The following is a 12002-nucleotide window of genomic DNA, read 5'->3' on the forward strand; positions in this document are numbered from 1 at the left end:
TGATTGGTCAGCTGAGGTTTGTGACAGCCCTCTGCTGTCCAATCTGCCGCCGTCGTCCTTCAGGAGCTCCTCTCAGCTGTCAACCAGTCACGGACCCGGCTTCGCCAAAGTCAACAGGAGAGAAGGTGAGCGGTTCCTGAAGCAGTTTTCAGGTTAAAAACCAGCTGCAACGCTCTGCCAGACCCGAGTTTGGGAAAAGTTATCCGACTCCACAGACTTTCAGCACTGATGTAATTCAGGAGAGGGCAACCATACTAACAAAATAAATCATTCTGCATTCAAACACTTTGTTAGGATAAAGATCACAAGCTGTAGCTTTAATAAATTAAATTGTCAAACTTTCAGTGCCTTCCAAAAGTTTGTACATCCCTTTAACTTTTCACTTGTCACTGTGTTTCATTGGAATCTAAATTAAACACATACATATCGGTATCGTAAGTGAAGAAAGTGGATCAGTGCATCTGTAGTTAAAACAAAAATCTTTCTTCTTAGAATTAGAAATGTTCTTGTTTTACATCAGAAACTTTACTATTTTACCAATTTACCAATTTATTTGTTTTTTTGTCTTAGTAATGGCAGTTATTTGCTTCCGTACAAAACAAATTTGCATTCAACACCTTTTGAGGTGAAAAAATTCAGAAAACTTTTTCTTCCACCTCACAGTTGTTGTTACATCGCAGTAATGGACACAATCTGAAAATGTTCTCAGCGTATGAAGTCATTAATTAGGCCCTGTTCCCTTCAACTGCTTTAAACTCACAGACTTCAATCTCCGTTGTAAACAACAACAAAAAACAGATAAATTGATTTGCATTAATGTGACCCAAACTCTCCGGTGCATTTTAATGAAAAGCTGCACCATGCAGTTAACTTCACGGCTCACATAAACAGGGCGAAGTCGGTATTTTACGCTCAGTGGCTGCCTTTTTAATAAGTACACTGTGTGCTTTTGAAGAAAAATGTACAGACTTTTGTGTTTTACTCGAGTGGAAACACAATTTCTCTCTTTCTGAGTGAGAATGGTAAAACCAGTGTAAAACCATGAGGCCTTTTATTTTATTAAATAAGAAGAATGAATCAGTCTGAGATTGTTGCAAAATGTGGGAGAGAATATTTATACGCAGCACTGAAAAGGTTGGAAAAAATAAATGTAAACAAGTATTTTCCTGTGAGTTTAATCCTTTTTAGTCAATAAGAATGTAATGCTTATTTATTTAAAATGTTTCCTTTAAGAACATGTTTAAACTGAATAGAAATTAAGGTGGATGATGAAAACTTTTTGTTTTTAACGTAAAAGATATGCAAAGAAAAGAAAATTAAAAATAGGTGGATTTTTTTTTATCAGTTACCAATATTTATTTATTTATCTTACAACTTCAAGTACATTTGTATCGGCAGCTCAAAGTGCTTTACCACACAGCTGTGAAACAATCAGTAAAAGTGACATTTTGTTAAGTGTGAGCATCAAAATCATCAATACTTACCAAGTATGTTGATCAACGTTCCGGTTTTTTTAACCAAAAGCAGCTATGACCAGGTTGATTTAAAGGAACTCAGTGTTTCGGCTGTTATGCTGGGTTTTTTGTGTGGAAATTCCAGATTTGCAGTTAATAGAAGCTGAATGCAGCTTCTCCATGTTTGGAAGCCCTGAGGAAGGTTGCTACGACAACAGCAGATCTTTAATTTAAACTGATTTACTCTAAGCTAATATATTAATATATAGACTCCTTATAAACAAAAACATTTAGATCTGTGATGACGCTGCAGCAGTAAACTTTAAAAACTGGAGTTTCTCTCTGTATTTAATACTGGAAATGGGTTTTAGGTGACAGAAGGCTGAATTTGTAATTGTTTTTATGTGAATCTGAAGGTTCAGGTCAGAGGTCATCACTATTGATCAGTAGTTTTTAGCTGTAATAACTGAAGAACTGATGTTTTTATACTAACTGCATGTAAACCCTCTTTTAAGTTTCTTTTTTTGTTATCACAAATATCTTTTGAAACAAGTGCCGTATTTTTCGGACTATAAGCCGCTACTTTTTTCCCCATGTTTTGAACCATGCGGCTTGTAGCCCGGTGTGGCTTTTCTGTGGATTTTTCTTCAACCACCAGGGGGCTCTATAGCAGGAAGTGAATCATTGGAAGTCAAAATTGGAATTCAAAGAAGAAAGTGCTGATTTTCATTTAGAACAAGCACATGCTGGCGATAAATTTCTTCAAACTCATGATGCAGCTTTTAAGTTGAAGGCTATCGATCTGGCAGTACAGATCGATAGCCGCTGCACGTAAACTCGGCGTGAAGGAAATCATGGTTCAGCTTTGGAGACGGAGGGCTGCGTCCGTAATTCATCCAGCAGATTTATTAGGACGCTGCCCTCTGCTGCCCTCTGCTGGGTCCTTATGGGAAACCGAAAGCGGTGGAGACACCAGCGGCTTGCAGCCTGGTGCGGCTACATTTCCAATTTTTTTCAAAGAATTTGTAGGTATGGCTTGTAGTATAGTCTGGAAAATACGGTAATCATTCCTAATTTTCCTTAAGTTTTAGTCACAAAGGGCTGAATTTTCTGTTTGTTTATTTTGTTTTTTCCACATTTGTGTGAGGATAACATGTAGAACTACAGAGATCTGTACCACTTTGCGGTTTCTGTGGCTCGGCTGGTTGTTGGGATCAATTTTAAAGAAGCAACCTTCAGGCCTGTGCAGCGCTCGGAGCAGAGTGTGGAAAAGCCAATGACTGAATCGGCGCTCTTCGCTTCAGATGTGTTCTGTTTTGTTGGCAGCAGTTGTGTGTTTTCCCTGCGGTGCAAACGGAGAGTGTGTGTGCCTTTTCCCAGGATGCTGAGAACAAAACATGAAAGACAAAGCTGAACTGCAGGCGCGCAGCCCGAGCGGTCGCTCCGTGGGACGGAGAGGCTGGCGTACAGATTGATACTACGGCAGACTATCGCTGCTAAACATTTGTGTTGCACGGAGGAGTTCATAGAAACTTTATTAGACTAGTACATCAAAAACGCCGTAGTGCTATCTCACCTCTGAAGGGAATAAAATCGAGTTGTGATTCAAGAACAGCAGGGGGAAAAATCCAGCCTGAACTCTCTGCTGGATGCTGATGCGGGATTTGTGAAGGGTTAGTTTGGCAGCTTCTTTAAGGAGGCCACTCTGCAACTTTCCCCATTTATGGAGTTCAGTTGCTGACAGTGGCGTAAAGGTGACCTATTTTGCTTCCTTGAACAGATTAGGATACGTCTATGGTCTACACAAAACATGTTCTTTAGAGTTTTTCTACAAAATCATTCTTAGAACATTAGATTTTGATATTTCGAGCTCCTCTCTGTCACTTTGAATCGAAATAGGCTTCTGGCCACTCCCCCAAACTTAACATTTACACTTGCATGTGAAAATGGCTGCAAACAGTTGCCAATTATACAACCGTACATGTTTGAAAAGCAGAAGTGGAGCCGTCTGCACAACCAACAAGAAACTCAGAAATGCTCAGAAGATTTCTGAGATTAATCTGAAAATTCTTTGCCAGAAATTTACTCCTCCTTTTTGTTTTCTATCTGCATTGTCACTGACATGCTGCCGTATAAATCTGGTAAAAGTTGAGAACTAAATCCTTATCTAGTTGGCTTTTGACAAAACATGAACAAACTGCTAGATGTAAAGGAGCCAGCGAGGGTGTTGGAGATCATGGACTGTCCTGGATTTGTGGTTTTGTCCCCATACGTGGACGTGTCCTGGTTGGACAGCTCACACACTTTGGCCTTTAATCTCCTGCTGCAGCTCGCAGCGCCGCATCCCTCTGTGCATGTACAGTTTGTGAAGCAGCTGCCTCGCATCTGTGAAGGTGAATAATTTATGCGCCTCGGGACCCAGAGCAGAGAGAGCCGCTCCTTTAGCCGAGCCGAGGGCCCGAAGAGACGGATGAAGGCCGGAGTCAGAGGTCGGCCGCGGCCCTCCAGCAGGAGGCTCTGGTTTAAAGACCAACCTGCTCTCATTATGCTAACCGATTGTTTTGCCACCAGCAAGGAAAGGAAGAAACACACACAACCAGCAGAGAGTTTTCAATCTTTTCTACGTTTCTGGGACTTTGTTAGACCCAAAATGTGTCTGTAAATATTAAATATGTTTCCACAGACAGAAACAAACACACCTGCATGTGTTTTCTATGAAATACGTCAAATAGATGTAGAATAAAGCAATAAATTAATTTAAATTAGGATATTCTGAATTATTAAAGGTTACATAATGACTGGTGAAGTACACCAACGTATGAGGACAATTTTAAAAAAGGAGTGAATTTCTACAAAAAATCTCAGAAATATTTTGATTAATCTCTGGTGAAGAAAAGGTGAAATGTCTGACCTGGAAAAGTCAGAAATTTTTAAATTGATCTTAGAAAATTTCACCCCCCCCAAAAAAATGAAATTTTGAGTTTATTCTCAAAAATTTCTAGAGGAAAAACAGAAAATTCTGAGTTTGAAAAGTAAAAAAAATTGCTTGAAAAAAAAACTTTAAAATTTGAATTTAATCTCAAAATTTCTCCTGAAATAAGATGGAAAATGTTTTACTTTTGGAATTCAGAATTTTTTTTTCTAGCAGATTTCTGAGATTAACCGAATAATTTTTAAATTTAATTTTATTGCAAATTTATTTTTGAAAAATCTACACGAGGAGATGTAGCTTTCCTCTTGTAGGAACGTGTTTTTCTGAGGTTTGCTCTTTCTGAATTACACTTTGCTGTCGGATGCACAGGCAGCCGGAGCAGCAGGATTATTTATTTCCGGATTTGTATCCCAACACAGGATGGTGTGTGAGGATACAAACAACTGAAAACCAAAGCACCTCGAGTTGTTTGTTTCACAGTTCAGTTCGTTTAACTGAGTCTGAACCTGAACAGCTTCCTGCTCAATTCTGGGAGGACGAACAGCAGAAACCTTCAAAGAAAATACAATTTATTGGATCATTTCCAGCTGCAGTAACCTCCAAAAGAGGTTGTCATCTTTAGCAGATTGGATGTCACAGTCAGGTTTTTCCCATAAATCAGTTTATTTCTTTAAGGAATGTCTTTATTATGTTTCCTGAGGTTGGCGCCGCACGTCGGGTCACTTTGATCCCGTTAGATTTTGAGTTATTGGCCAGTCTGGCTGAAGATCATGGCTGCTTCCAGAGTCTGAAAGGTTTGTAGATTATTGCCGGTCCTTCTTGTACCAGTTCAGAGGAACAAATTTTCCTGCTCCCTTCGATAAATCATCAAGCAGCAGCGTGTCACATCCACAGCAGCAGAAGTCTAAGTGTTTTAGAAAAGACAAACCCTGACGACCGAATAGAAACTGAAAATCAGGTAATTTAAATGTATTTTTTTGTGACTCTTTCACCTGAGATTTTTTTACTCTTTGATTCGCCAAAGTGCTGATATTATGCTGCCAAAACATACTTTAATCATAAATATTGCCTAATCTTGCTTGAATTGGAGAGAAAACATAAAAATGACTAAATTCTGCCTCGTAGCTAAATGTTAATGACAACATTTAACATTTATAGGCAAATGTTAATGGTCGTTTTAAGTTAACTGGGTCGTTGTACCTTTGAACCAGTTTAATTATTCTGCAACATGGAGTGATCACCAATCAGTTTCTGGAGGCGCTGATTGAGATTTAAAAAGCGAGCGTAACATTAACATGGCCTCTAGGTTTAAATTAACGGCCATGTAAGCTGTAGAATCAGGTATTGATCTTGGTGTGATGTTTATGCGCCGCCTCTGCTTCTCCAGATTCCCCTCTTAATCACGTTTTCTGGTGAGATTACGCAGAAATCCTCCTAATCCCAGGTAGTCAGACTCACCACAAATCTTATTATTCTGGTAAATATCACCTCATGTCTTCACAAAATCCAACTAAAAACAAATTATCCAGGGTTTCTTTCAGTACGGCTTTAAAATTCCTCTCTGTGAATTTGGAAATAAAAATATCCTGTTTGGATAATCCCAGAGAAAATATCGTATCGTAAGATATCTATTCCTATGCAGCATTTTTAGACAAACTAATGAAATAAATTGATATAAATGTATATCAAAGGTTGATAAACATAAACATTCATAATATTTTTTTACTCAGTTTAGTGAATAACTAAATACGTCAAAATAAAACCGTTATTAATTGTCAAATTTAACAACAAATTTTGCTGGATGATAAAGTGTCCCAGAAATTATTGCAGTTAACGATAATATTGATGTTTGTTAATTAATTCTCAAATACGCTCTAATTTTGTAAGGAACATTTAACACTTTAACTGGAATAAAAATTTAAATAACCAAAAAATAAAAGACCCAAAACAGTAGATAAAATGGAAATAAAAATGAAATAATTATGAAGACTGTAAACAAAACTGCCTATAAAAAATATTAATCAGAATGAAAATGATTGAATTTCCACTCAATAATTAACGATCGTGTTGTTGAAACAAACTTCTGTGTTTTTTCTTCATAAACTCCATCTTCGTCTGATTCCCATCATGCATCGCTGCCTGTGAAATTCCCAGAATGCTCGGCGTCTCTGTGGGCCAGTCCTGATTTCATGCTGCTGCTGCTGCAGTCGGAGGCTGAAGCAGCGTTCACCGTACCTCCTCCTGTAACAGACTTGCTGCTCTAGTGACCCACTCTTTATGGGTTTCCTGTCCTGCATGAAGTAACTTTACACCTCGGGTTAAAATTGTCATGAAAACGGTGTGGAGTGAAGCGGTGAGGCAAACGCTGTAGACCCAGGTACTGAGTAACAGTGATTTTAATGATAAGAAAGACGGTCCAAAATGTCCACAGACACAGGCAGCATGGCTGATCTGACTCCAGGGCTCAATGCCGGTAGCAACTGGTTACACGAGTGGAACAGACTGCGACAACATCAGACGACTCAGACAAGGACACTGAGACACAGGTGGCACTAAATACACAGAAGGTAATCAGGGAATGAGACACACCTGGGAAGCAATCAAGGGGAGACAGGAAAACATGGAGACTCGGACACACAGGAAACTCGAAATAAACACACAGAAAAACACGGAACATGACAAAAATCCTCTTTATTAGACTTCACATTCACATAAAAGCTACTTCTCTGTTTATCTCTTTAAATTCAGCTGACTTTGGTTAAATTTTTTTCTTTTGAATTTCCTGATTTGATGTATCATATTGTCATTGCTCATGTGCATAAAATCCCTGAAATTTCAGTTTCAAAATCCAAACTTTTCTCGAAAAAAATAGGTAATTTGGAGATTAATCTCAGAAATGTTCTAGAAAAGAATAACTAAATTTCTGAGATTGAAAAGTTGAAACTTTGCTAGAATTTTTTTATTTTAAGATGATTCCAAAAACTTGGATATTTCTGAGTACCAAATTTTCGACTCAAAAATGTGATACTCAAAACTTTCTCTCTTTTTTTTAGAAAATATCTAAAAGATTTAGTCCTCCTCTTTTTTAACTATCTGCTATGGGTTAGGGTAAAAAATTTATTTATCCTGATTTTGTTATTTGTTGTTATTTTTATGAATTATTGTCATTTTGGCCCTTAGATTTCCTAAATTTCAAACTAACTATATTTTGGTCCATCTCATTATGTCATTTTTAAATATTATATGATTGATAATTTGATCAGTCACTCAGTACCTAAGTAAACTTTTTACCAGATATTTTTTATTCCTAAGTAATTTCTTGGTTGCTTCAGTAAACATATGTTGAAGTAGTGTTACTCTTACTTGAGTTCTGTTTTTGGTAAATCTTTACCCGCCTCTGCCTGTAAGGATAAAACCCTCTGAAACAAATTGAAGTAGTGTAAAAATATAGGTTAGATACTGAGGGTACACTAAGTTTTCCTGTAATTAATTAAACCTCTCCTGTAAGTAAATATGTCACTGCAACTGATTCTGTGTGTATTTATTTGGGGTATCATGAAGCATTAAAGCAATGTTATTTTGGATGTTTCCTCCTGGCTCTGTGCTAGGACGCAGGCCAAGAACTGGTGGTGTTGGCGATGGATCATGACTTTTAATGGCAGCAGGTTTGGGAGCGTGGGAAAACAAACTCACGTGTAAGTTTAGCTCCTAGTGCATCAGATGCTGTTAGTGTCTTACATCAGTCCTTGAGTTAACCTGATCTGGAACATTTTCTCACTGCTCAACTATTTTCCACTAAAATACTTCTTGGGGGTCACATATGTGCTCGATAAATTCACATTTTGCAAATTTTTACGCTTCCATTTGGGTTTCTACTGCTTCAAAACAGAACAAAAAAACTAGCTCAATTGATCAAGAAAACCCATCCAGCTGTTTGGTGGCAGTAAGTTAAGATTTTCCGGTGTCTGGAAAATTAGGTTTTAAAAACCTTCCCCACTGTGGAGGCTATACCATTACCTAGCAACCCCAGTGGAATTCCGCCCGTTACCTAGCAACCCCAGTGGAATTCCGCCCGTTACCTAGCAACCCCAGTGGAATTCCGCCCGTTACCTAGCAACCCCAGTGGAATTCCGCCCGTTACCTAGCAACCCCAGTGGAATTCCGCCCCGTTACCTAGCAACCCCAGTGGAATTCCGCCCGTTACCTAGCAACCCCAGTGGAATTCACCCCCGTTACCTAGAAATCTAAGCTGAACTGCAGCATATTTGGATTTAAAGTAAAAACAGTCCAAGTGCTTAAAGGAAACTGAAGGAGTGGTGACGATTCCTCAGGATACTTAGTGGCACGTTGTTGTGTCTTGTGTTGTAGTGAGGTGGATGTGTATTACTTTGACATGCCTCCTGTATGTTTTAAGGCAAATATTCGTTTTAATGCATCCATCAGTTAGCAATGGTTGAGGAAAATCTATTTTCAAATTGCTTGAGTTGTGTTCCCGAGTGGAATATTTTATAAATTACCTGATGAGGTATTTTAATCATTTAAATTCTTAAAACTTAAAATAAGCAGTTATTTTAGCTTGATAAAGTGAGAAAATGACTCAGAAATATGCCCATGTTCAACTACATGAAATCAGTTTTCTTGCATATTGCGAAATAATGACTTGATTTAAATTACAGTATTAAATTAAAATAACTCACAATAGAAGATTAATGAGCTATCAGTACTTAAAAACAATAATTAGACGTCTCTTGTTGAATTTACATTGCGAACATTAATGTCTGTGTTAATTTTAATTTCAAGGTAGTAGATGAACTTTCATTTTCAATTTAAACCACCTTAAAATGTTTTACAGTGTAGTTTATTAAGGGTTGTTTTATTGTTTGTGTCATTTTAATATCTATAGAATAAATAAATAAAACATCTACGATGCTTGTTTTTTTACCAAAAGCATGATTTACTTTGGAAACTATCTGTATGATGAGCTTTAACCAATTAATTAATCTGTGCAGAAACAGGCATGCTTGAACCGGGTTATTATTATTATTATTTTGATTTTTTTGCATTTCCTTAAAAGCATCAGAATAATGTTGAAATATTCAGATTACATAAAGTTAAAGGTAAAGTCAGTGACGAAGTTAGAAGTTAAGTTAACTTCTAACTTCATCGGCTAGAAGCTAAAATCATTTATTATCTGTGGTGTTTTGATTTGCTTAAATCATTTTTCTCTCAGATGTTTTGTAAAATGTTGCCACCTGCCTCTCTGAGTGCCAGCTAGGCTAGCTTAGCCTCCGTTTAGAGTCTTGATAATAGTCGAATTGCATTGGTAACGAGGTAATTTGAACGTCCAGCAGACCAGCACTTTAATCCTCCTGACCCGTCTTTAACCTCAATTACCGCAACGAGTCGTTCAGATGCTTTGGAGTCGTTACAAGCAGTTACTGAAGCAGAGATTTTCTCCCACCAGGAGCTTAAAAAAATAAAATGTCTGGCAAAAGGTGTAATTGTTTAGGGGGAAAGAGTTATTCCGCCACAACTGCTGAATAATTTCACCAATTTCTACTCACCCCTCAGGTGTTGCCCATCGGGGCAACGTTGACGCTTTCCTCGTTTCTGGAGCCGTGGGTTGATCCTCTTCTCTTTGTCACGCTCTCATCCTGTTTCTTTTCTGCGTCTGTCGTCTCCAGTCCGGCTGTAATGAGTAAAGGTCGGCCTGTCTGTCAGCGTCTGTCTTTTACTGAGCTACTTATTAGCTTTGACCTTTAGAAGACGCCATAATGAGCAGGAAAGAACCTGACACAAGGCTTCTTCCATTGAAAAGCTGTTGTTTCGTGTTTTCAACATGCTAAAATGTTTTTATTCAAAAGGGAAAAAAGAAAACTGCTTGTATTTGTTTTTCATATTGACAAAAGTGATTGCTTTGCATCTCAGTAGTGAGAGAAAATAATTTTCCAATGTGGATTTATTATGGAAATCAACCAAACCATGATCACAATTAGAAGTAAAAAGAGAAAAAACACTTTAAAAATCAAGTACATTTCTAGAGACACTGATATTCATGTCAACAAGAAATGTGACTGAGGAGCCCACTGCAGGTTTTAACCCATTAAAAACCTCCTGATCTCTTCCTGAGTTAAAACATTGGTATTCTTGTTTCTAAATGAACATAAACTTGTTTTCTTTGCATTATTGGAGCTCTGAAAGCACCGCATCTGTTTCATTATTTTCACCATTTATCATTTTCTGCAAATAAATAAATACTAAATCTTTGCTTGGACTTTCATGGACATGTTGTCAGTAGTTCATAGAATAAAATAACAATGTTCATTTTACTCAAACACTCATATAAAAAGTAAAATCAGAGAAACTGATCAGTTTTAGAGGTTTGTTGAGTTTTTCCAGAGCTGTATGCATATTTTTTTATTTGACCTCATTTACAAGAGAAACCTGTTGATAAAATAAAATATTACAAACACGGCAACAAAACAAACAATTAAGAAACTTGTCTAATAAAATATGAGCAAGTATCAGAAGAAGATTTTTGTTTTTGTCTTAAAAGAAAACAAACTTCACTACCTTTCACTGTACTCATAGTGGGGTAGTAACTAGTTACATTTACCTGAGTAATGTTTTGGGGGAAAAAGGTACTTTTAGGAGTATTTTTACTTTGCTGTACTTTTTACTTTTGCTTGAGTAATTTTATTATGAAGTATTTCTACTCTTACTTGAGCAAAATTTCTGGATTTTTTACCCACTGAATGAAAAACAAACATGTTTTAACCAAAGATTCACCAGACACAAACATGTTAAAGTTTCATACGTTTTTTATTTAAATAACTGATTTGGAAAATTTTCTTTTGCCTGATTTTATTATTTTTATTACTTAACTGAATTATTGTCATCTTGGTCTTTAAAATACCAAAAATTCAATTTAACCTTATATTTTGGTCCGTCTAATTATGTAGTTTTTAAATACTAAATTTGTGCAGTTACTCAGTACGTGAGTAGATGAGTCATCATTCCTTAAATTTATTATCAAAAACGACATCATCACCTCCACCATGTTTTAGAGAGAAATATTCAAAGTAAAGATGCATTTTTTACACAATACTTTTACCAAATACTTTTCTTTTTTACAAATTTTCCTTGTCAACTATTTAATTTAATGTCAATACAATCATATTCAATAAATGAGAGTGTGTATTTTTGATATTTTTATGCTAAAATACTTCAGTGATACTCTTGAGATCAACAAAATAAGCCGATTTGCTGCTTTATTCCAACAAAAATCACACCAGTGTGTTCTCGTTTCACACTTCCTTTAGTTTTAATGGGATTTTTACCAGCCTACACTGCGAACACGGTGTGAACAAACCTCATACATAGCTGGATGCCCTCTCCAGCTGTTGCTCCAGCTGCTGTCAGGATGAACTGGGGCGCGTTTCCCTCCAGAGGCTCGACCGTGTTCTGCTAATCGTTGTGCAGAGGACAAATGTTGCAGCTCAGTGACTGCCATCATATCGGCGTGGAAACGTGAATGGACACGATTTCCAGTTATTCTGAACCACGTTGTGCTCAGTCCTGGTGGCTCGTGGATAAAATGCGGAGCTTTGTAAACA

General features: G+C 37.1%; 1 protein-coding gene across 1 annotated transcript in view; it reads left to right on the plus strand.

The window, feature by feature from the left end:
• LOC122838867 (contactin-associated protein-like 4) overlaps positions 1–12002 on the plus strand; it is an 84258-nt gene that overhangs the window by 11074 nt on the left and 61182 nt on the right. Inside the window, exon 3 of the mRNA XM_044129882.1 lies at positions 12–125. Coding sequence (XP_043985817.1) covers positions 12–125 — 114 coding nt within the window. The remainder of the gene's footprint in view (positions 1–11; positions 126–12002) is intronic.

This window comes from Gambusia affinis, linkage group LG10 (assembly GCF_019740435.1).
Source record: "Gambusia affinis linkage group LG10, SWU_Gaff_1.0, whole genome shotgun sequence".
NCBI lineage: Eukaryota > Metazoa > Chordata > Actinopteri > Cyprinodontiformes > Poeciliidae > Gambusia > Gambusia affinis.